Genomic DNA, 25,512 nt, shown 5'->3' with positions numbered 1-25,512 from the left:
ACAAATATGGGGGGGGAATCAAAGAAAGCAAATGTTGTGAGCAATTTGTTCTTTAAAAATGGACCCCAAAGGGCCATTCCTTGACTAGTTCCCAGCCCTTGAGAGGAGTGATCTGGGGGTTCTCTGGCGCCAGCCAGCACTCGCACAGTGCCTACAAGTGGCCCGGATGGCCAGGTGAAGGGTTGTGTGCAAAGCTGCTCCGAGTGACTCTCTCTCGAGGTTAGTCCTGGCGAGGACTCCAGCGGGTGGATGGAGCCCAAAGCTACAAGTCGCAAACACACAAATACGTGTAGCGAGCGCGTTTACAAATGGAGAGTCAGAGGTGTGCACCACGTGGTTCCAGTAACCTTTTCCTTTTTGTACTAAGTGACAGACTTTCTCAAATCCTAGGTGTGTAAATTGTAATAGGATCAGCAGTAATTGACTTTTAAACTCCACCCACCGCCAGGGCTACAATTAAGAACTGCTGCTCAGCAAAGTTCATAACTTGTAGGCTCTTTCTCCCAATCCAATTAAAACCCAAGTCTTCTGAGAAGGTAAGAGTGTAGGATTTACATCGTAGCGCTTGTTTCAAAGGGCAGAGTGGCCAACATCCAATCTGCCAAGGCCAGTCCCCTCCAGGCCAGAAAGAACACACGAGCTTTCTGCCCAATAGCTGAAAACCGTGTTCAGAGATGAAGATAAAAGCAATTTTTGTGCAGTGATCCAAAAAATAGCATCTCTTTCCCCCCCAAAATTACTTGTTTTAATAAAGTAGACACACTGTGCCAACTCAACCATTTAATTATCTGCAAAAATGATGAATCAAAACAATAGTTTGCAACAATAAATGACTAACCTCTGATTAAAATGTCTGTCCTCATTAAATCAAAATAAAAGGTACAATATCTTAAAAAAAAAAGTAGTCTGAAGAAACGAGCCATCTCAGCCTCTCTGCCTTGCCTGCGACAGTGACTATGACCTCCTGACTGGACATTGGAGGAAGTTGTTGCATATTTTCTCTCAAACTAAAAGGACACAGGCAAGTGTGGCCTGTATTGGTGTTGTGCCCTTAAGAGGACTGTGACATGACCAGCTTGGGTCCAGTGTAATTCTGTGGCAAGGACAGGGACCTTTTATAATCATTGATATTATTTTGCTAAATGATCTAAGGAGGGGTTTGATTGGGAAGGAAGGAACCAGAAGAAACCTCACTTAAAGGCTGAGCACACATAAGATTCTCTCAGATAAGCCAAGCAGGACCAGAGGAAGGAACCCATGGCTGCAAAACCTTGAAATATTAAAATATCTTTACCCAGTAAACTGGAGTTTCAAGCAAGAAGTGAGAGGCTGGAGGGTGGTTTTGTCCTGCAGGACACTAGACCGCCCCTACCTTACAGCTGCCTTAGCAGAACTTCTGGGCCAGGTTAAAGGTACATATGACAGCTACCATTTTTGGAGTGTCCCTTGTGGATGCTATTTTTAATTTGCTAAAGCTAGAAGATTTGAACTTATAAAAGAGAAAAGGGAAACGATGTTACACAATCTGTCTCTATTCATACATCCAGACAGGACAGCATCAGGGCAGGAATGGCTCCAAGACCAGTTCCTTTCTGGAATAAGACCATGGATACTGAGTACCTCCTGTATGCCTGGGCTGAGGCTGGGTACTCAGCATGCTGGGAAATGAGATGTCTTTGTTTCACTCTGCTGGATGAACCCTGAACTTAGTCTGTGAAGACAACTAGTGTGTGTGTGTGTGTGTGTGTGTGTGTGTGTGTGTGTGTGTGTGTGTGTAGGACAGAGGCAGCCTCCAGTGTCATTACTCAGGAAGGCTGTCCATTTCAGAGACTCTCATTGGCCAGTGAGCTCCAGGGAGTCCTGTCTCCCCCGACCTGTCCCCACTCCCATTGCTTTCCTCTGGCTGCTGGGGATTGGTCTCAGGTCCTCACAGGAGCTTTCTAATGACTGAACCATCTCCCCAGACCTGAATGACCCTGAACAAGACATATCAGTCAAAAGTTGGGCTCCTTCCTTAGACCTGGGCAATCAAGCACAAGGCCAAAGTTGTGCAAGAACCAAAAGCAACCGAGAGGCCTAACTGGATGCCCGCCCTGAGCCTACAAAGGTGCCAATACCTTTGGCAGAAACAGCAAGCGTTGGGGACCAGGTGACTCTCCAGACAAAGGACCTTCTCTAAGGACAGAGTTCTGCTGGCACTGAACATATTTCACGTAAACACACAAGGGAACAAACATAAAAGCCCAGTGTGTTTATTGCCTCTAGGTAGTGAGCAATTAAGGATGCCTACCGGCGCCACCAGAAGCGATGTGTAGGGCCAACAAGGCAAGCTTTACTCTCTCACTCAAGATTATGGATGTTGCCTTGCCAGTGGATCAAGAGATTGCTCATGCTGTAAAGCATGCCAGGCGTGAGCAAGCATTCACCAGCAAAGGCTCTCACCTTGGGGGGAGTGCAGCATCAATCGCCATCTCAGAGGCGGTGCTAAGACAACCCTGCGCGTGAGGAGTCTCACTCTCTGTGACTCTGTGACATGTGATAAATACTTCCATCCCAACTCCAGGTTGGAGGGCGGAAGGTGCTTTGTTTGTCTGTTTGTTTGTTTTAAATAACTAACAAAGGGGCTTAGGACCTTCACTGACAAACGCAGTGGGAAGGTCGGCAGCGCTGAGGGAAGAGATGGAGGCTGGGGCTGAGGCCGGGGCAGACTCAGGTGCTCCGGGGCGGCAGCTTTGCTTATCATAAGTGGGCTGGGCTTTCCTCTGTGCAGCTGTCAGAAGTTAGATGCATTTGTCCCCAGAGAAGGGAGGACCCTGGTGTGAGACACAGGCGGCTTCTAGCTTATTACCCACAGCCGTGCAGCTGGCTCTGAGGCTGCCTGTGCCATTGCCTGGTAAATCTTAACATTCAGCCTGAGCCTCACATCCTGCCGGGCCAGGTGGGTGGAGAAAGAGGGGCGCGTGAGGTGGAGGGGAAGTGGGCTGGTGGACCATGGGTCACAGGCCCGGGATTCTCCAGAGGTGGCCGGAGCATAGCATCTGCATCTGTCCACTATTCCTGGCTCTGGCTTCCATGAAGGGTGGCCTTGTGGAGGCCTGACCTAGAGACTGAGGCTTTGAGGGAGGAGAGGCAGGTAACAGATGACACTGAGGTGGTCACCGGTTCAGATGGGCACCCCACTGGTGGACAGACAGGAACTCAGGGAATAGGTTCAATCCCAGCATGTGGCATGGTGGGCTTGGGATGATCCACCATCACTTGAAGGTTTACAGACCCAAAAAGGAACACTGGTGCCCAGAGATCTCTAGACAAAGACTTACGCAACACAGATAAGGAGTTGTTGAAAGTGCCTCCTATACCCCTTACCTGCCCTGGAAAGGCCCTGAGAAAGGCTGGGAGGGGCTTAGAGTTCTGTGGTAGCAGCAACACTCCTGCGGAGTTTTTGCCTACTGCGTATGGCTCCAATCCTCACCAAAACCCACCTGCATCCGCCTTCAGATGGGGGCGCAAAGACAGACGGACTCACTCCTTGCCCAAGGTCACTTCAAACCAAGTGGGCCCAAGCCCCCAATCATGGCATCATTCCTCATGCCCCTGGGACTTAGAGATCCTTATCAATCACATGTTTCTCTCCAATGAGATCCCAGAAGATGGGGCCACTCGTGATTTCAGACAGCACCGAGGCCCAGCCTGACACCTGCGTGAGTCATTTTGGGTTTGTACACTTTCAGCTTTCAGTTTTGAAAAAGGAAAAGAAACACAGTAATTTGGACTGAACAAGAGCCATGGCCTCAGGACCTGATGTCCAAACCTGGACTCAAAGCCCAGCCCTGGGTACAATGCTGGGCAGGTCCTCCAAACTCCTTTACCACCCAGAAGGGTTGTCTGGGGAGGGACATTTCAAATCGGTGACACAATGGCCTACACACATCAAGTACTGGGGAGGGGTGGGTGTTATTAAATACATTATTTCAGTGAGCTCAAACCACTGCAGCTCCCTGAAAGGATCTACATGAACGAAGCTACCTTGGTCATACACCCTCTCCCTTCTCAGCTGATCGCTTATGACCGAGAGAGACCCTGGTGGAGAACAGAAGGCAAACTTGATAAACCCTTTCCAGACGGCAGCGTCCAGAGCAAACCCTGGCAGAGATGTCAAGAGCAGATGAGGAGCCAGGATTGAGTGCACACCCTTGGTTACTAGTATGTTTTGGGTCAGGTCTGCAATGTTGTCCTCTGCTAGGAAGGGGATTAGGAGGGGTTATCAGACTGAGAAGGCAGACACCCGGGGAGGGAGGAGCACCCAGACTTCCCTTCCTCCATCAGGGTGGTGTCTGCACAGAGTGCCTATGACGTCTAAGGCCTGGAGATGCATAGCAGCAGGCAGCGTCTTGGGCCCCCTCGAGCTGCAGCTATCCATGGTAGCTGTGGCCCTGACAGGGTTATGATTGCATCTGTCTCAGACAACTGTAGCTGTTTTGCCAAACTGACCTGGGAAATGGGCTTCCATTCAGACCTGGTGCTCCTCAGATCCCTGGAGAAGAGCTCAGGCCTGAAGTTGATCTGCAAGTCCCTGCCAAGACCCACCCAAGACCCCTTGTCTGCCTCACCTACGGATTTAAGCATTGCTGCCCATGCTCCGCCGGGCTTTCAAACCAAACACAGACTGTGGGTCGAATAGGAGGCGGCCAGCTTCTTAAGAGCTCTGAGTACCTGCCACCTCATAATATTTTTATTTTCCACAATGACGAAACTGGAATGCGTCTTGGTGCTCCCCCACCTGCAGAGTGCACACAAAGGCCTCGGCAGCTGTCGGCCCCGTGAAGCCTTTTTCTAGGCAGACACCAAAGGCGCATACAGGAAGATTTTATAGATGCTGGCAGGCTCTGCCTGCCTGGCACTTCCCTCCTTCCTGCCCCTGAGCCGTCATCCTGCCGCCTCCCCAGAAGGGCCTGTGGGCTGTCTGCCACGGAAAACAGCCCACCTCTAAGTGATGATGCATGTCGGCATCCTGGCTTCCAGAGGTGCTGGCTGAACTGCGGCAGAGTGACTCTACTGCCTGCTTTTCTGGACTGGGGTGGGGGAGGACATATTTTCTAACATTCAGAAGAGACCATCTCCCTCAGACTCTGTAAGCGAGAACCAGGCCACAGTGAAAGCCATGCTGCACACGTGCCAGTGTGTCCCGAGTCACAACTCCCCACAAATCTTTGGGCTCCTCCACAGATTACACAGAGAAAGTGAGTATGGAGAGCACCCATGTTCCCACATAGCTTCCTGCCTTGCAAACTGTTTTTACCAAGCCCTGAATCCTCCCAGCACTGTGGGATGGGGCTGGACAATTCTTGTATTTCCCAGGTGTGAGAGTAACTACAGCAATGTGTCACCCGCCTGAGCTAGCATAATTCAAGGCTCCAGGGGACAATATTCACGTATGTTGTTGAGTGTACAACCTGGGAGGCTGCTCCCAGCAGCTCTCTCTCTGCAAGCTGGGGTAGCATGTATCAAGATTCTGAACATGTGTCCCGTCAGCGACATGACAGCCTCTGTCAACAAGACTCCTGTTATCACAGGAGCACAGGGCCTGCCACAGCCCTTGGAGTCTGATGACCAATGAAGGATGAGCAGCCTTGCTCCTTCTGTGGACTTCATTTACCTACATCTTCCTGGCATAGAAAGGGGAGGAGGCCACCCCCACTTTTGAATAGGCCTCTGTCTGCCGAAGATGCTCAACGCAGGCAGCGTGGGCTGAGGACAGTTCAGGAAAGACACGGAAAGGTGAGGTGGTTGAGCTATGCCTGGTGCAAAAGCAGAGACAAAGGCAGGGACAGCAACAGTGATCTGGGCTGGCGGGACACAGCTATGTGCAGTGTGTCAAGTGTCAGAGCAATCCAGGCAGGTGAGGTCTGGAGGATGCAGTCACTAATGGCCTGGGGACATGGGGACATATGCAAGTTTAACCTGAGCTCAGAGGAAGCATTTCCCACCCGGGTATCCGGGAAGTGAGGGTTAGAAAAGGCTTGGTCAAACAGGAGAGCTGTGGGGGCACTCAGCACGTCCGGGTACCTGCTTGAGCTGGACCACAAGCCTCTCGAATTGTGGATGCAGAAAATGAGAAGGGGGCATTCCAATACTCAGGGCTGGGGTTTCACAGGGCACTGGCAGCCACGGGCAGGGTGTCCGGCTCAGTCCCTCTGTGGAGTCCTGTGGAGGCACTAGCAGCCTCGAAGCTCCAGAAGGTTTGAGCTCTGAGTGCCCTGTGAATGTGCCTGTGCGTAGTGTTCATTAACTCCTGTGACATGGCGACCACGGCGAATGTACAAAAGCACATCCAATTAGCCAGGCCTCTGTGAGTATTTGCACTCTTAAATCTTTTCGCATTTCGAAAGGGTTAAAGCTTATTATTAGCATATAATTTACAGTCCTTTCTCCCAGGGAAGGAATAATGCACAGTAAATGCCACATTCATTTTAATAATACATGTTACAGTCTGTGCCCACATCTGCACAAAGGTAAAGGAGACAGATTTTTTTGACATGTCCCACTCTGCCATCTAAACACAGGCTTTTTGTTTCTTAAGTGACGGAAGGTTTAATCAAGAAAGCAGGCAATTCATCAATCGAAACAAGGCAGCGTGCATGCATCTGACAGCACACACATGGTTGTGTACAGAGCGAGCCTGGCCACCTGTCAGCCGCCCCTTTACATCAGGATGTACAAATACACTGGGTGATCAATTCCCCGTCCGCTTCTGTTCAGCTCGTCTTTTCCTTATTGTATTTTTCTTTATACTCAATTTCATTGTCAGTCACGGCAGGGGCAGATGGGTAGACAAGGTGAGCCATGGCCAGCATAGGTGACAAAAATTCCTCCCACCACTTACTTCCCTCCCGATCTGAGCACTGCTGTAAGCTACACTTTCCCCTGCATTCAGGGACTTTCTCCACACACTACACTCTGTGGCTGTGTCAAGTTGCCGCTCCCTGCTGGGGCCTTCGTGGCACATCCAGGCATTCACCTAACCCTTTCTAACTTGTCTCAGCTGTCCCTGAGCACCCCAACAGAGGATAAAGGGAAGCGAGGACCAGAAATGCACATCACTCCGGCCAGGAGAGCATGTACATCAAAGACAAAGGCCACAGGGACACTGGGAACGCAGAGGTGGTGATCATTAGTGGCCCACTCACCCATGCACGGGCTAAAAGGAGACCCGCAACAGACCCACAAGTGGGACCAAACGCGAATCCTGTTACCCGGGCCCTTAGCCCTGTGCACCAGTGGCCCCGCTCAGCGCACCACACAGATGAGGCTTCCCCGCTGCCGTCCGAGCCTCAGGCCTCTCCTCCCAACCCTGCAAAGCTTCACCAAGGCACGGGACTTACTTTCAGTGTTTTGTTTGGGCCATATGGACTCAGGCTATAGCTCAGGTTGGCTCAGAGCTCACAGCAATCCTCATGTGTAGCCTCCTGAGCGCTAGGATGACAGGTATGAGCATCCAGTTTATTTTTTAGCCTCCCTTCCTCCCCACTGAGAGACGGGAGGGGGACTAGACACTCCGGATGAAAGGACCTGTGTTTGGGATGAAGCGCTCCGCTTGTGTGGCTGGTGAGGTTTTAAACGAGCAGTCCAAGACACAGACTCTTTGCCAGACAGCACCCCACCCCCCAAGACACACAGACTCTTCACCACAAGATGAAGAGCTGCTGGCAGAAATTTTTATCCCATTGGATGAAATGTATAAATCACGGGTTTCATAATACTGATAATTAAATGTCCATCTTCCAATTTAAATGAGAACTGGATTAAAACTGCATAGAGAAGGGCTGATCCTCAGAAATCATTAATTATTTTTAATTGCTTCGTGCCTTCGCAGCCCACGTCAGAGTTCCACAGCTCATCCATAGATCTGTGTTTCAGATAAAATTGTCCTCCTTTCTGCCCTGATGAGGGCTTTGACCCCAGAACCTTCAGGCCTCCTGGGTATCAAATGTCCTGAAAGGAAGTCGGTTTTTAAGAGAGTAGCCATGGAGGTCAGGAAGATGGTTTTTCTAGTAATCAAAGAGAAGACTGGGGGTTGGCGGGGGCAGGTCCGGGGGGGGCAGGTCTGGGTTGGCTTTCACTTTTGTGTGTGGTCAATGATGCCAATGGGCCAGTGATGCTATTGGTGGGACCACCTGCCCGGGTGGTGGACAAGGACGAGTCCCCACCTCTGCTCAGCACCGGTGCTGGCGTTTCTGTGCTGTGGCGCCTCCTCAGGGCCTACATGTTGGGAAGCTTGGGTTTCCTCACTTGCTTAATTTTACTACCTTAAACTCCAATGTTAGCGTTGCTTTAAAAAATTAGTTTTCTGGTGTTTAAAAGGTAATTGGAAGGAGGAAAGGCAAGGGAGGAACAATGTAATTCTATTTTAATTTCAAAAAATATTATAAAGAGGCAATTCTGCAAAGCTTGTAACTGCAGCCAACAAAGACTTGAGCAGCCCAGCTTCCTCTGCTGCTTCGGGGGTTCGTTTGTTAAGCACATCTGCCACAGACCTGCAGCAGCACCCTGGGTTAGGAAAGTGGCATCGAGACCGCTTGGCTAAGCCCCCCTCATGGGGGTCCTCTGCTACGGCCGTGCCTCTCCTGGTAGATGCCTGGCATAGCATTCCATGGCTATGGGCAGGAAGCTGGGAGGAGGATCCAGTGCCCTAGTATGCGTCTCACAGAGGTCTCAAGTGGTGCGGGTCGTTTCCACCGAGAATGGACACTCTTCCGCAAGGCGGCATGGACTGTTCTCATCAAGCACAGAAAGTCGAGGGTGTGCTATGAATAGAACTGTGCCCCCCTCCCGTGTAAATATTTATAGTCCCCTTACCCACATACAAAGTTGCCTGATGGACCTGAGGCTTTTGATATGTATCTGTGGGCCTATTAACCATCTGGGGCGCCTCACAGACAGAGGAACTGAAGAGACAGGGCTGGCTGCAGCAAGATCACACACAGAGCCACTGTCGCTTTGTTCAGCTTCCAGGAGAGCACACCTGGAGTTGTCCCCAACTTGCGATGCTCTGGGGAGAAGGGTTATTCTCTGTGATCAGAAAAAGGATACCCAGCACTTCCCCAAGCAAGCGGCGCTCTTTATCTTACCGACCAGAGACCCAGAGCCAAATCCAGAAGCCACTGCCAGACAGCCAGACAGCTGCACCCAACATTCCCACCCTGCTCCCACACAGACATGTTGATTCTGTTGTATGTATTTTGGGCTCTACCTAAGAGTTCTCACTAGCTGAGCATTGAAATCCCAACACACTTTCCCAAACCTCCAGTTTTCCCATCAGAAACCCCCTTACAGAAAGTACACATCCCAAACTCTTTGTATGACTGCAGAGAATATGAGTTTTATCCAAGGAACATTCAGAATCCAAAAGCAATCTTATTAGTCAGAAAGGGGGGTGGTTTCTTAAGAACCCCCTGAGGTTAACCTGGGAGCCACTGAGTCAGTACACAGCTGATATAGAGCTGACCCGTCTTTGAGAAGTCCACCCCCACACTCCAGGTGCCATATTCTCCCCAGAGCTGCCTCTCTTGTTTAATCAACTACAACCCTGCTTCATGTTGGCTCATCCGAAAATTCCTTTTAGTTTCAAAGCCAACTGTGTCCTGTTTCACTTGAGTCTAGGTTCCTAAAAGAACCTAGGAACTTCAGGTAACAGAGTACAGCTGTGCTTCTGTCCTTGCTACTGCTGACAGGGACAAACTGCCCAAATAGAAGACTTTCGGTTAATAAGAGATGCTGGGCTGGAGAGATGGCTCCGTAGTTATGAGCCCTGGCTGCTCTTTCAGAGGACCTGGGTTCAATTCCCAGCACCCACACCGTGGCTCACAACCATCTGCAACTCCAGTTCCAGGGGATCTGGTGCCCTCTTCTGACCTCTGTGAGCATTAGGCAGCACAAAGTGTGTGTAGATACATGCATTCAAAACACTCATAGACATAAAATAAAAATAAATAAACCTTTTTAAAAGTAGCTTAAAAATAAGATATGCTCAAAAAGAAAAATATTCGTCTACAGGGTTGGTTGTGGAAGGATCTAGTCAAATCCACTTGTGGTGCTGAGGCCAAGAGGGGCCTCCAGGGGCACAGATCTCAGAGGCCAGGCAGAAAAGGGCTGCATGAGAGGGACGGTGAGAGAGGTACAGGCAACACACGCTGGTGCAGAGCTTTTCTAGAACTTGCATTTTAAAATGAGATCTCATTGAACACTCAACTGGTTTCTTTTCTTTTCTTACTTGGCAACATTCTGTGTACTTTATCTTTATTTATGGCTAGCTAAGAATCCAGGCCACTGACCGACAGTTTGTAGGACACTCCTGTCCTGGACATGTAAGAGACACCCCTCCCCCTGCCCACGTCACAGTATTACTTTTAAAAGCTACAGTCCTCACCCTGGTGGGCACTCCCCCCCTTCTTTTGGTAAGTGAGATTGCACATCTGTAAGAATGTTCTAGAAAACAGTCCCAGGGAGGAAGGTGGAGGGTCAAAGGACCATTCACAGCTTCTTTTGCGGGGAAGGGGAGGTGTGTGTGTGGTTCAAGATGGCAACACAAGGAATATAAATATTCTAGAATTTTAGCACTGAGCCATTGAGTTTCTTACTCTCTCCCACGAGCAAGAAATAATCCTCTGGACCGAGTAGATCGTGGTTGAACTGTCTGATGAGCACCAAAAGTCTGGATGGCTGTGAGAGGGAAGGCTTCACTGGGAACAGGCTGCTGGAGTGGGTGGCAGGTTACCTGACTGTAGACTGAAGGTTCTCACACTGTGTTTCTGGGCAGAGCAGATGCTGGTTCAGTATCTCCCTTCCTGCCTGACAGCATCCACCCAGGCCAGTAAAGGAGGACTGAAGAGGGCGGATGAGCTTCCCAGGTCCCTGCACAGTCACCACGGTGAGCCTGGCAGGCCTCGCGGAGACCCCAGGGCCTCACTTCTGCTCCCAGCACAGTGATCTGGTGCCTGCAACCTGAGCTGCTTGTGGCCTGGGCTGGAACCTCAACTACCTCTGAAGATAAAATGCCACAGATTGTCATTTACATAATGGGACAGGAAGTTTCTGACCAGCTTCCCCTGTGTCCCGAGGCTGTTACCTTGCTATTGCTAAACCAGCAGCTGAAATGAGCCCAGTCAACACTTCATCAAAGCTGTGTTGAGGAAGCAGCAGTCCAGAGGCAGAGGTAACATTCCTACCACACCAGAGCAAGCGCCCTGTGGGCCATTTGCTGAGGAAGCATTGACAGCTGGGAAAGCCATCAGAGGACACAGGGATGGCGGGTGCAGCCCAGTGTCAAAGTTGTAAGGCTTGCAAGATGCAGAAGGCAAGACGTGTGTGAGGGCACTGTCCTTGCAGGGTCTGAGGGGAATGGAGCTGGGTTTCACAGTCCTCTGACAAACCGCTCTGCCCCTGAGCTTGTGGGAAATAGTCAGCTTTTCTACAAAACAGGCCATCTTTCCACACTTGTTAAGTTCCCTGACGACGCTCTGAAACAGCCGTGGTGCAGAAGCAATGCTCCCCAGAGACATTTCTCTTAGTCACACACTCACCGCCCCCCCCTCCCCGCCCCCGTCCCAGATCCTGGAGTGCAGCCAGGGCCTAGACTTGGGGCTCCCCACTCCCAGCAGGAGTGTTGCCTAGATATGGAACAACCTGCCTTTGCTTTCACTTCCAAACCTATTAGGGAGTGATCATAACGAGAGAAACGAACACTGACAAGAATCACGCCACTGCTGGAATTCATCTATTTAGTAAGCTGAAGTTGTAGTTTTTAGAAAAGAAGGGAGAGGGAGAGGGAGAGGGAGAGAGGGAGATTACCTTTTAAATAACCGATTCATTATGGGGCATGAATGAATGTCATGTTCCCATGTTCAAAATGTCAGTCAGCATTAAGGATGTGTGCTGGTAAGTGGCAATGATTTACCACATTCCCCTGACAGACAAACACCCCTGTCCAGGGCCCCAGCGACGGGAGGCGTTTGTGGGTTTCCCGGGCTCTTAGTGGGTCACCTGTTCACCCTCGCAGCTCATGAATCTCAGCAATACAGCAAGTCCGCCCCACTTCCCCTCCCTGGTGAAGGTGCCGGGGAAACCAGGGCTGGTGAAGTTCCTACCACAGTAACACTATCCATGAGTTCAGAGACCACAGACAGACTCTGGGCAAGTGAGGGGAAGGAGGCTGTGTCCCCACTGGACACACGCTAGCTGTGAGAAACAGGAGGTGAGGACAGGCAGGAACATGGCCGCTCAGCACTGCAGTGTGTGCGTGCGTGCGTGCGTGCGTGCGTGCGTGCGTGCGTGCGTGCGTGTGTGTGTGTGTGTGTGTGTGTGTGTGTGTGTGTGTGTGGTGGGGGGCTGCCTGGCTGGCAGGTGAAGGATGTGGTGAGGTTACCCCAACCTTCTCTCAGCCTGAGAACCCCACAGTGCTCGTCATTAGCTTTCAAACATGCATTTGGCCTTTCTCTCAGTTGCAACACAAAGGAAAGGGAAGGTCTCTGGGGTGGGGGTGGTGAGGCGAGGAGCAGCAGTATGGAGGAGGTGGCCGCAAGCACGGTTCTGCACTGGCTTGTCACAGTGGCCCACATACCTGATATGGCATACAGATTGGAGAGCTGGTACTCATAGTCGGCACTGGTGTTGTTCCTGCCTCGGAATGTAGCCGGTAGTGTCAGTGAGATGTGCCTGAGAGAGACGGGGGAGAAAGTGGTTACAAGGAGTGTGCAGTGGGCCCTAGACCCAGAAAGCACATGATGTCGTCCACAGCTCAACAGCAGCGGCCAGGGCAGGTGCTTCCGCAGACCTCCATCTTCTCCTTCAGCCTTGGCCCTCAGGGAACCAGCAGCCATGTTATTCACCTTTAGGGCAGTCCATAGAGGCTGGCAGGGTGGCCCAGGCCTCAGGGTGCCATGCAATGCATTAATATGACCCAAACACTCAGGCTCCAAACACTGACTTTCTCACCCACCGCAGCGGGTGGGGATTTTACTATCGGGTGGACCTAGGAGACTAGCAACCTCTGGCGGTGAGCGTGGCACCTGGCTTTGAGCCACTGCGTCATGTGCCCCCTGGGCCAAAAGACACAGTAGGTGCTCAGGAAACCACCTTCCCTAAGTCCGCAGAGCCGGCTATGTGCGAGCCAGTGAGCAGAGCAGATGTGAGCCTCTGTCAAGGGCAAGCACCCATCAACACGCTCAAGGCTGCCTCCAGCCAACACCGACAAGGACTACCCTGATGGGGCATGCCTAGGGGCCGGCTTGGGATTGTTCAGTCGCCTGTGCTTGGGATATATATATATATATATATATATATATATATATATATATATATATATATATATATATATACACACCCAGCTATCACTCAAAGTAAAGATGCCGGCGGGGTAATCACGTCAGAATTCCTGTTCACCCTTCAAGCGGAGCCAGATCTCAACTTCGCACCATTTGCTAGGACAGTTTCTTTTACAGAGCAATTATTGAATACTTGTCAACCCAATCGAGTGTTGAACTTAATCCTCTTGGTCCTTCTGCTGGCTGTCCTCACACTTGTCTGCACGGTGTTTCCCACTGGACTCGTGGGTCCCATGCCTCTCTACCGTGGGTGAAGGAGGAAGGCAGCGCCACAGCAGCCAGGAACTCACAGGGGGAGAAACGAAGGCTTCTGCTTATGTGCACGGGGTGATGAAGGGTGCGGATATGGAACCAAGAGAGCACAAAGACAGACCTAAGTCTTTGAGGAGCCACTCAGCAGACAAACGTTAAATAGAAATCAAGTTTCTACATTGTTTTGAACTCACTCTTCTCTCAGGAAGGAAGCAGGGATTTGGAGCTGAGGAGAGATCTCCAGCGTAGGTGAGAGGAGCTGAGTGTGGGGTTCCAGTTTCTAGTGTCAGACACAGGGTGGCCAGCCTCACATCCAACACCTAATCACCTCCACAGATGACAACTTACAGAGGAGGAAACAGGCCCCTCCACGGCAAAACCAGTAAGAAGTGTGGGATTGAGAGACAGCGGATCCCCGCATCTTCTGCAGGTAACTATGACTATTATTTAAACTTGGGCCATCAGGATGGAGAGAGGTCACTCAGGCAGGATGGTAGTGTCCTGGCCATGTTTCTGAAGCCAACAATGTCACAGGCTCAGGACCCCTGCCATACACTAGGACAGCAACCCCAACAAGCGACAGGGCACTGTACATAGACAGCTAGTGTCCTGGCCCTCTGTGGATCAAGGGCACTGCCATCCAGAGTTCACTGGATGTGAGATTCAATCTCAGTGCTGGAGCTGGGTGGCCTCTGAAAGACGTGTCATCTCCCAGCAGACAGAGGCTGTGATGCCAGCAGAGCAGGCGTCACTCACAGGTGGTATGAGTGAACCCTTTAACTTGGTGCGAGCAAGGGTTAACCTTGGCAACACGATGGGATTTAGACTCTCCATGCAAACAAATGTCTGGGCATGCCAGGAAGGGAGTTTCCAGATTAGGTGGGAAGGTCTACCCCAACTAGGAAGGGCGCCATGCCACAGGCTGGGGCCCCTGATTGACCAAGGAGAAAACAAGCCAAGTGGCAGGCTCATCTGTGCTTCCTGACGTGGGCACAGTGACCAGACACCTCAGCTGTCCCCACGCCTTCAGCACTATGATAGACTGCACTCTCAGGTGGTGAGCCCAAGGAAACCCTTCCTTCCTGAAGGCACCACCCCCAAGTGCTGGCTCCTGAGGGCCTCACTGGGACTCTCCTCCGCTTTAGTTTGCCTCTCGCTGGCTGTGAGGCCCTGGGCCTAGCCCAGCCTCCACACTCAACACTCACCAACCCCAGCTCAGCCTTTTTGTGCCCTATCCCTTTGGCCTTCAGACCTGCTCAGGGATCTGCTGTTTCTGTCTGCCAGGCATACTCTCCTGCAGCGTCCAGAGGCTGGCTTCTCCAGCCAGGCCGCCTCACAGATACCTGCTTTGGCCACCCCCACCCTGCTTTCTGTAAGTCCCCCTCTGTGGGACAGAGTTGGAGCTCCCCGGTGCCGAGAACAACGCCCCGTACAGCGTCACTTGCACACGTCAGGGGAGACCCTGTGAAATTACCCAGGACTTGCAGAATGGACAAATTTGATTTTGACTGGTAATTAGGGATAACTTTGGGAATCTTCCGGCAAGGCTTCCCACTTGCCTCCTTCTCAACCTCAGGACTGGGCTGCTTAACGGTTTGGAAAATGCAGCTCCCTCTGATTCAAGGATACCTTTACATAAACAGTAAATACTTTCCTCGTGGCATGGCTTATAAAGCCGGTGATACCAAACAATGGGGGGACAGCTGAAGCTATGGTACAGCTGTGTGTTGAAACAGTTCAAGGCCTTTGTGCAAATCTTAGGCAATGGCTACATGGACCTTGCTGGCACCTATGAAGAAGAGGGGGCAATCTAATTCCCATATTTGAAACTGGACAAATGGAGACGAGATCATGGCCCTGCAGTGTAGCAGAGAAGGGAGGGACAGGACTTCACAGGGGATGACAGTCCGTTTGCTCAGCTGAGCCAAGGGCTGCATGGCTTCAAATGCCACCAACACACTGAAGGAGGGGACCATGGCTGGTGCCTATTGTATAAGAGGAACAGCAGGATCACAGGAGCGGGCTCCAAAGGGACCACTCCATAGGCAGACACAATGGCTGTGGAGACACTGCCTAACACCAGGAAACCTAGAGGGTAGGCGGCCTTCTCCTTGGGAGTCTTAGGGATCATCAGTCATCAACAACTGTGACTTGATTCAGGTAACAATTTTTCCAATGTAAGGTTGATGGAAAGGCCTCCAGGCAGTTCCTCCCTCAAGACCTGCCCTGAGGAGACAGGCTATTCCTGCAGAGCCAGGGCTGGGTGCTGCTTCGGAGCCATTACATCAATGCAGAGTGGCTGGTGCTTCTGTAACAGATGAGCATCTCACTGCTGCCAACAACAACTCCAGCTAAATAGATGCTAAGGGAAATTTCATTCTTGCCCCCAAGTCAATGTGAGGCGCCTTATTCAATTAACATGGCCACCAAGCCTCAGACAGCCCTGTGCAAAAGCCCTTCAGTTACAGATGACATTTTATTACGTGACAGTAGTTGCCAGCACAATTTATTTCCTTTGGTTCTTCTTTTCCTTTGCTAATTTAAATCTGTATTTTCTAGCGTTGACTCTAGGTCTGTGTGAGTTTTTTAAATGCAACCATCAATCTTGTGGGCCCGGTGGTCACACGGACCCTGCTGCCTCTTCAAACCGCTGAGGACAGCAGCGAGGGGGCAGCAGCAAACTGCAGCTGGAGATGGCTGCTGGTTTCGTGTGGTGTTCCCTGCACATGCACTGATAGCCCTTCTCTGTTCTGTCAGCTCCTCAAGTAGCAGACTCCCATACGTGCTCCAGGGACCTAGGGGTTCCTGAGATTTTGGGTGGGATACAAGGTCACAACACTCTCCACAATATTAAGCTATTTGACTTTCCTTAAATAGGACATTAAAAAGCACAAACCAAGCCATGTGTGGTAGCTTATACCTATAATCCCAGCATACAGGAATACAGAAGGCTGAGGCAGGAGGATCACTATGAGCTTTAGGCCAGCCTAGGCTATATAATCAATTTTAGGCCAGTCTTACAAAAAAAAAAAACAAGAAAACAAAATCCAAACTAGCAAAACTAAAAATTCAATAAACGGACTTGGAAGTGATGCAGCTAAGAGATGAGTGGAGGCTGGACAGCTAGTTCGGCAGTTACGAGCACAGCGTGTTCTTGCAGGGCACCCTGTCACATGGCTTATAACCACCATAACCCAGGGCCAAGGACCACCCGCACTTACATGCACACACAGAAATACTCACACACATAATCACAAAATAATAAAACAATTCATTTTAAATTGACAATAAACATCATGCCTGGAGAAAATAAGCACAAATCTGGGCTTCTGCCTTGGGGCACATTCAGAGCACTTACTGAAGGGGACCCCTGAACAGTAGGGTTCCCTCCTAGACCCAGGATCAGGCACAGACCACACCCAAACACCTGTTTTCACAGAGAGACCCTTTCCTAAGCAGGGAAGAAAAGTTAAAGTGACTGCTTTCTGACTCAGGCAGACAAACAGCAGTGAATGCCCTTGCGGGTGTAATTTTAAGAGAAGAAGGGAGGTCTGTGTTAGAGTGGGCTGGGATGCTGCGGTGAAGGAGGTAGGGGATGAGGGAGAAGGGGAAGGGGACAAGGGACAGGGGACAGGGTATTTGTCCCAGAGGGACAAAGGACTGCCTCTGGATAGAGAGGAGACAGACGTGCCCTTAGGGAAATGGCCGTTTATGTAGGTAACGGGGAAAGCCTGGGTTAGGATGAGGTGTTTAGTTTTGATCGGGCGTGTTAATTAGGTGAGCCTAAGGGGGCTTCTGATTGCTGGACCTTGTTAGTCAGCATCAGGAGGAGGAAGTGGCCAAACAGAACAAGCAGACCTTGGTGGGTTGCTCTAGGGAGATGTAACCTAGTGGTTTTTAGTAAGGCAGAGGGAATGGGGAGAAGTGTAAGGCTACTGATATGCAAGGTGGACCAATCTTAGGGCAACGGTAAAACAGGGTAGAAGGAAATATACATGAGATAACACCATTTCCAGAATACTCTAGAAAATGCAAACTAATCCACGGAGCTAGACCAGTGGTTGCCCAGAAGAGGAGGGACACTGACAGAGATGCACAAAGGGCTTGTGGGGGACACACTGGTGGCCTTGGCTTTGGTGAGAGCCTCACATGTGCACACACATCCACATTCAAACCATGTGAAGTATGTACAGCTCACAACGTGCAGATCCCACTTCAGCAAAGCAACGGCACTGTCCCGTGGAAGCAAGGATCTATGCAGCAAAGAGAAGCGGGCCGTGAAACCCCAGAGCAGGCAGCAGGGCCTTCACTGAATGACAGGCAGAGGACAGAGCCTCCAATTCTGGAAGATAACTGTGCCATGAAACCCCTTTTACTTCTTCCAGTTGAAGACAATGACGAAAGGCATTGCCACTTTTTTCTCTGGCATAAGTGCATCAAAACTGTAGCTGCCAATCCAGCTACTAAGGAGGCTGAGGAAGGAGGATTACTTGAGCCAGAAGTTCGGGGCTAGCCTGGGCAACACAGTGAACTACTGGGTAAACAAACACAACAACAACAACAAATGATCCAGGTGATTCCAAGCTTAGGAATAGGGAGCAGACAGGGTAAAAATGCCAGGGCTTATTTGTTCTCTTTGGAAACACGAGGTCAGCGAGGATCATGGGACACGGTGTGATTTAGATGGAAAACATGGCTAGCTGGCTTTCTCGCAGAATCTATCTGGAAAGCGGTATGCAATCCCTAACCAGCTCAGTAGCCAGGTACTGGGGCTGCCCCAGCCTGCAGAGGTGCCTGGGGGTTCCTTCACTGGGCCAAGCAGGAGGGCCATAGTTTGCTGGAGGTTGGACTTGGGTGACAACTTTGCATTAACTATGAAGGTGCAGGCAAGCCTGAAGACAACGCTAAGGTCACTGTAAAAGTTTCACAGGTATAAAGCAGTGGTTCTGGGCGCTAGGGCTGGGAGAGGGCTGAGTGAGGACCTGGGGGACCTCGGCTGGCAGGAACCAGGTCTCTGAGCAGCAAACCGAGGCTGCTTTGATGACCTCCTAACATCGCCAGGGGCAGAACAAGGAGAGGGGCGAGTGAGCTGGGTGTTCTGTAACACAGCTGTTAGGCAGCTCCAAAGCAGCATGTCACAACCCGTCCCGAGGGACAACCTACTTCTGTGCACAGGTGCCGTGCCAAGAGGCCTGAAGGACGACCAGCTCTTGGGCACGCCTGTGGCGTCATCAGCGATAACCTTGAAGGGAGAGTGGGCTCCGCCCACCCCATCTCATGCTTTTCATTGCAAATGTTTTTAGGGAAACAGTGGCGAGGCCGGGGGCGGGGGGGGGGCTCTCAAAGCTGTGGGCAGGCTCTAAGAGATGGCACGGGGACAGCCTAGCACATCACTAGTGAGAGGGTTGTCTCACCATCCGCATCGTGCATCTGTGGGACTGCGGGTCGGGACCACGGGCAGTGCTAGAGGGAGACCTGATGACAGTGGGAGAATCACACAAAGGCAACAGGAATTGAGTCAAAGTGGTGGGGATGGCAAGGGGCTAAATGAAATCCCCCTTTATTCATGCAAAGCACCGCCGGGAAGAAGTCGGCTGCGAGGCGCCGCTTCAGCACCAGGTGTGAGGACCTGCTTAATGAATGCCACTTAATGAAGAAAAAGGCTCCGATAAAACACCTGGTGCGGGAGTCACGGGGACGGGACCCTCACTGCACCTGCTGGCATTTTAATCAGCACCTTTTGGAGCATTTGTGCTACAAGCTGGTCAACGGTGTCAGAAAGAGGTCCCTGGCCAGTGCCCACACTCGCTGACAGTCTGGGGACCCTTGCTTCTTAAGGACCATATGCTCAGGGGCTGGCTCACCCTGAAGGTAATTAGACTGGATCATTTTCAGCTGGAAGGACCTGGCCAGCATGCAGACCCCTCTCTCAGCCCTCCCAGCCTGGCTCCTCTTTCGGGTTCTCTGAGCACCTACAATGGGACAGAGCTCTGCAGGGTCCAGTAAAGCCAGAGGTCACTTTTCCTTGGATGCAACTCCTTGGAAACAGAAAGGCAGCACTTCAAGAGCTACAGGCCCCACCCTGTTCACAATTGTGCTCTTTCTTCTCTTGAGGCTCCTGAAGGCCATGTCTGGGAGAAGCCACTGCTGTCGTTTCTATATTCTGATGCGACCCTTTTCCACACCAGTGCTGGCAAGCGAGTGCTGTAAGCTTACCTCAAATGCTTTCCACACCTGGGCAGAGCCAGAATCCCAGGGAGCACGGCAAGAGTGTTGTTATCAGTGTGCTCACTAACAAGCAGCCATACACTCTATCCAGTTGGTTATTCGTTTAGGTTTATTTTTATATTTACGTGTGTGTGCGCGCGCGCACGCACGTGTGTATGTGTGTGTGTGTGTATGAGTGTGTGTCATGGCATCATGTGGAGGTCAGAGGTCAACCTGTGGGAATCAGTTCTCCTCTAACACAGCCCAGGGACAGAACGTAGGCTGTCAAGCTTGGTGGCAGGCGCCCTTACTCAATGGGTCACCTCACTAGTCCTGTCGGATGGTCTTTAACTGAACTCCTGCTATAAGCTAAGCACCGTGCTATTGCTGTGATGGTTTCGGAAGCCAGAGTGAAGCAATTCTCCCAGTGGGAACCTACTGACCACACACTGAAGCACACACACAAATTTACTACAAAGTGAAAAGCTCTAAAATCCAAAGACTACAGGCTTTGGTTTTGGAATGATAGGGACAGGGGCAGCAGCCAACATCTGCTGAGAGTTCAAGGGGAGGAAAGGCTCAAGCTACAACATAACTATTCATGTGTCAGAGCAACAACTCAAAGGATGTCACATGGCGAGACACAGGCAATGCAGGGTCCGAGAGGGAGCAGTGGGAGGTGGGTGCTGATCAGATACTGGAGAGGGAGAATGTCCCTGCAAGTCCCTGAGACCGTGACTGTCACCATTGTTCTATATGCCTCACAACCATCTCTAAACAAGCAGTATTCTACAGATGGGGACAAAGTGGCTCAGAGGGGTTAAGAAACTTGCCCAAAGTCATATAGTTAAAGAAGATGGCTGGGCTCTCATTGAAACCATGCTCTTTCCGCTACATCATTTTACCTTACTGGGGAACTGCAAAACACAAATCCACTCACTTCCATTGAAGCCACCCACCTGCCTTGATTGATATGACTCCAGCCTACCAACATGACTATACAGTGAGTTTCCCTCATGGGCCATGCCCCAGCCCCCACCAAAAGCATAATGCATTGGACAAGCCAGAGAAACAAAAACAAGGGCTGTCAGGAAGACTAAGGAAATCACAGCCCCCAAGTTCCTACTGTGCAGCCTTTAAAGTGTGCGCAGCTCGGCAGCATATGGCAAATCAATTACTAGTTTAAATCTTAAAACAAAAACATGGCAAATGCAGCACAGAAATAATCAGGTACAATGGTTGGGCTCAGATTACAGCGGCCACTGGAGTTTTGAATACAATTAATCATCGTTCCAGGCAATGGGAAGCCATATTGACACTTATTCCTAATTTGAATATTTAATTAGGGTGAAGTTCTTCATCAAATTATCACAGAACTGGGAGAAAGCCTGGAAGATTTACACAATTACTACCTTAACCCCTTCCCAGATGCTCCCTGCCTGAGAGCACTCTGGCTCTGTGGAGGAGGGTGCCCGCTCTGCCCTGCTCTGGTTCTGACTAGGGAGGGCTGGAAGAGTTAAGCCTACGATAGAAGTCAGAAGATTCCAGGGTGTGAACCAGGTCCGCACTGACCCAGTCCTGAGATGAACCCTGGAGACTAGGGAACTATGAGCTGTGCTGGAGGAACACCAGCTTCAACAGGTCTACCTATATTCCCCACCAAGTCTTGCCAGGAGCCTTCAGGGAGAAGCCTCTGTTCCCATCTTAGAGCAGGAGAAACAGAGGCTTGCAGGAGTGCTGAGGCTGCCCAAAGAGGTCATGAAAGCCAAGTTCCTCATCACTCAGCAGTTCTCACAGCAGCTTCCCTCTGGCACTGGTCTGATCCCTCAGTTAATCAATATGGACTCTCAGCCCACGTCTGAAACCTCCTGACGCCCCCTTCGACTTGTATTCATTCTGTAAACCACAGGTACGTACAAAGATACACAGACATACTTACTGTGTGTGGTGTGGTAGGAGAGTTAACGTTAGTGATTAAGATAGGAATCAGAGAGCTTGCACTCGCCTTGGACAACTTACCACAGAAGGCGGGTTTATGACAAATTGCTGTCATTAGAGCCATTCAACCTTGTGAGTTTATTGTTATTCAGTAAATTCTGACACTGTGGGAAGACACAAACCTGCTCATCCGTGTCTCTGACACAGTGTGCTCACAGCACCCACCACACCCGGCTCTCCCTGTGGGTTCTGGGGATTGAACTCAGGTCTTCATGTCTGCCTGGCAAGCACTTCGTGCACTAAACTGTGTGTGCAGCACCCAGAGCAGCTTTGCTTGACATTTCATTATATCCAACGCCAGTGACTATGCAGCCTGAGGTAAGGGATCTCCTCTAAGCCACCTCTCCTCACAGCCCTCACTCAGGCTAAAACCCTCTTCTGAGCTCCACGGGGATGCAAAGGAGCAGTGACAGACTGACAGGGCCACGGCAGCAATGTCTGCTAATTGATTCAAACGGGCACCATCACCTGCTTTGGGAGCCCCGCCCACCTCCCTCTGCAATGGTCACTGCAGACACAGCCACCCACCAGCAGACCTCCTAAGTCTCATCGCAGCAGGAGACCCCTGGGTCCGCCGGCCCGCTCTGAGCAAGCTCGTGATGGGAGCAAATGGCGTCAGGAACTTTGAAACTTTCCTTTGTATATTACATTAATCCATATAAGAAAATCTCTCTTTTAATGAGGAGTGATGTAGTCACAAACTCTCCAGAGCCATAATTAGAGCAAACTAATTGAAGTTGTGTTTTGACACACTTTCCAAATTCACGGGTGCCGGATGACATATTCACAACACTGCTGCCGCACAACCATGGCGACGGCAAAATCATTAAGCTAATAACGCTTATTTGCATTCTTATCATGCCGGCAGCTCTCCCTTAAATACTGTTTCTACTACTGCTCCTTTACTGTAACTTTCCACTAGACGGTATTAACAGTAATTATTAGTGCTTTAGTGGAATTTTAATGTTAAGAATAACAACGTGCATTAGCATACACTGAATGGCAATGCTGTCTCTTAGCCACCGCCCATCTGCAGGTTTGAGATGCTCCCCCGGCCCCCGACCCCGGGGTGGCCAGTTACCATCTATGCAGCATTTGTAACGACCGCGCAGGGTCCGCACCCAGTGAAACCTGAACTTTGGGTTCCTCATTTACTGTTTCAAAGGCTTGATGAGAACGATTTTCTTCTCTTTCTCCTTCTTGCCCATGGAAGGACAATAAAATGAAATAGTTAAATAGAAATTTTTTCCAAGCAGTTAAAAAAATTCTCAATTTACAATACTGTCTTTGCCAATAATACTAATGAGTTCCAGGAGGCCAGGCTTTGGCCAGTCCCTGTCGCCACCCACTCTCATGGTGATTAAAGACAGACAGGGGACAACTCTCTTGTGGGTGGGACTGGGGAAGGCTGTTTCTACCAATGTGGAGGCATTGTTTGCCACCAGCAAGGCCAGTTTTTTGGATGTTTAACTAAGACAGACAGACAGACAGACACATACACACCCATACCCACACACATACACACACTGACGACTAGACAGTTCTAAATAATGGTTATTAATGGCACGCTCTTTGAAAGTGACAAATTACTTCTGAAATTTAGAACCAAGAGGTACGAACAGTGATCATGATCCACGGAACACGACAGGAAATGACAGTGAACACAGGGCTCCCACTGACTTGGGAGTAGGAGGAGGGTGGGGTCCTCTGCTTGGGGCATTGGGCTGTTGTACCACAGGCCACCCCAGCTGTTCATGTGGTGACGGAGGGCACATCCTGGAGGGGACACACACCCTGGTGGCATACTCATCTTTAGTGGACAGCCTGAGGTGCTTACTGTGCTGTGGGGAGAGCTGGGGGCCCCTGAAATCCCAGACTCCTTAAGTGTCTTGGGATATAAACAACCATGGCTTCATTCACTGCCGTGAGCATCCACGGAGCGCAGGATACTGTCAATCCTCCCCCGAGAAGAGTCAAGCAAGCAGAGAAAACACTCCCTTACACAGTGGCCAGAGACTACCTATTCCCTCAAAGCCTGGCGGGTTCCTGTTGCCTAGCTTACAATCCTTGTACCAATCTGCTATTTTTCAAGTCACAATTATTTCCAAAAAATAAAAAGGGGCGCAAGCTCCCAGAGCTCACTCTGGTTCACTATTTATTCAGTACGCTTAAGTCTTACCATGCTCTAGTCCTGAAATACCGCACACCTCCCCCACATGAAGGAGACGAAGAAAAAGGCCAAGCCTGCTCCTCGGGCAGCCCTTACATCCCAGACGATCACGTCTAATCCTACAAACTGAAATATTTAGTCTCTGGTTTAGTTGCTGACCCAACTTCTAAAAACCACTGCTGGCTTTTCATCTCCTTCCAGTTGACATGGCCGCCTTTGCGAATTCAAGAGCAGGCGACCAAGCCTATAACAAGCTGCATGCGTGAGAGCCCAGAGTGGGCGAGTAGCCAGGTGGCGCTCGAAGCCCCAGACCTGACCAAGGACCCCAGGCAACAGCAGTTTCCTCCTCCAGCCCACTCCATCTTAAGAGCTACGGAAAACATCTTGGTTAGCAGAATAAAGCTCTGGCAGAGGAGGAGGCGGGATGTGGGCCATGGGCTGGACAGCTGTGTTTGGTCTGGTGCCTGTTCATACGGGCTGGCTATAGGAAATGCTGAGGTAAAGGGCTGGAAACCAGGAGGCCTGAGGCTCCTTGAAGGCAAGCAGGGTGCTCACGGCCCTGAGCTCTGGTGCTGGCTCCTCCTAAGCCTCAATCTGTGCAGGTCAGTCCTCTCTCTTAAAAGGGGGACTGGATTTCCTTCCTGGGAAAGATGAAAGATAACATGCACACGTATGCCATGCACACACATGCACACACGCATGCACAACTATGGACATGAACTTCAGCATTTATATGATGCCTAATACAGGATGCTCAGAAACTCATAGGTGACATGATAACAAATGTATTTATTCTAATAAACACTATTAATATCATCCAACTAGAAAGAAAACATAGCTGTTCAAGAAGGATATTTGAATTGAATTTTACCTAATCCATGGGCAAAAATCCAACCCAAATAAACTCAGAAGGTTTTATGAAAGTTACCGAAGGCAAAGGATTTTTATTAAATATCCAAATTAATAATTGAAACCCTGTCTTGAAACAGAGCAGTATAGCAGGGAGAGAGGTGAGACCCCAGGAAGAGAGTGCTGGCGAATGCCCATTTGAACTATTTCAGATTTCCACTGGCGACCCCCGGCGAAGTGTTCCACAGAGCTACCAGCTCACAGACTGCCAGCTTCCACTCTGAGAAAAGGAAAAACACCCTCCTCTAAGTGGCCAGGCTCACAAAACCAACCCCAAAGAGAGCTGATACGTCTGTCCTGACACACGAAGAACTATTTCCATAGTTCTGAGGAAGGCCTTCCTCCAAAGCTGGGAGCCGACCGCACGAGCAGGGCGCATGAGAGTGGGCCTCGGACAGGACTTGGTGTCCAGGACCCACATTTCCAGGACAACCTCCACGAAGAGGCCACACAGCTACCACTGCGAGAAATAAGACACTTGCTATGCCACACAAGTTACAGAGGTCTAGCAAATCTGCAGGTGGCAGACACCTTGTTAAAACCTGGTATGAGGGACTGACAGCCACTGTGACTCAGAGGTAGAAGCCATATTGACTA

General features: G+C 50.5%; 1 protein-coding gene across 3 annotated transcripts in view; it reads right to left on the bottom strand.

Annotated features, from left to right (window-relative positions):
- The window catches only part of Mvb12b (multivesicular body subunit 12B), a 162,115-nt gene that overhangs the window by 60,455 nt on the left and 76,148 nt on the right, over positions 1–25,512 (bottom strand). For 2 of the 3 annotated variants that reach the window (XM_040735703.1, XM_040735702.1), the window contains exon 7: positions 12,617–12,711. In XM_040735703.1, coding sequence (XP_040591637.1) covers positions 12,617–12,711 — 95 coding nt within the window. Of the gene's footprint in view, positions 1–6,457; positions 7,993–12,616; positions 12,712–25,512 lie in introns of those variants that run through there. The other variant, XM_040735706.1, reaches the window with a different exon arrangement.

Source organism: Mesocricetus auratus, unplaced genomic scaffold, assembly GCF_017639785.1.
Source record: "Mesocricetus auratus isolate SY011 unplaced genomic scaffold, BCM_Maur_2.0 Super-Scaffold_100047, whole genome shotgun sequence".
NCBI classification, from domain to species: domain Eukaryota; kingdom Metazoa; phylum Chordata; class Mammalia; order Rodentia; family Cricetidae; genus Mesocricetus; species Mesocricetus auratus.
Note: the sequence above shows the minus strand (reverse complement) of the source record. Positions and strands in the feature narration are given on the sequence as shown.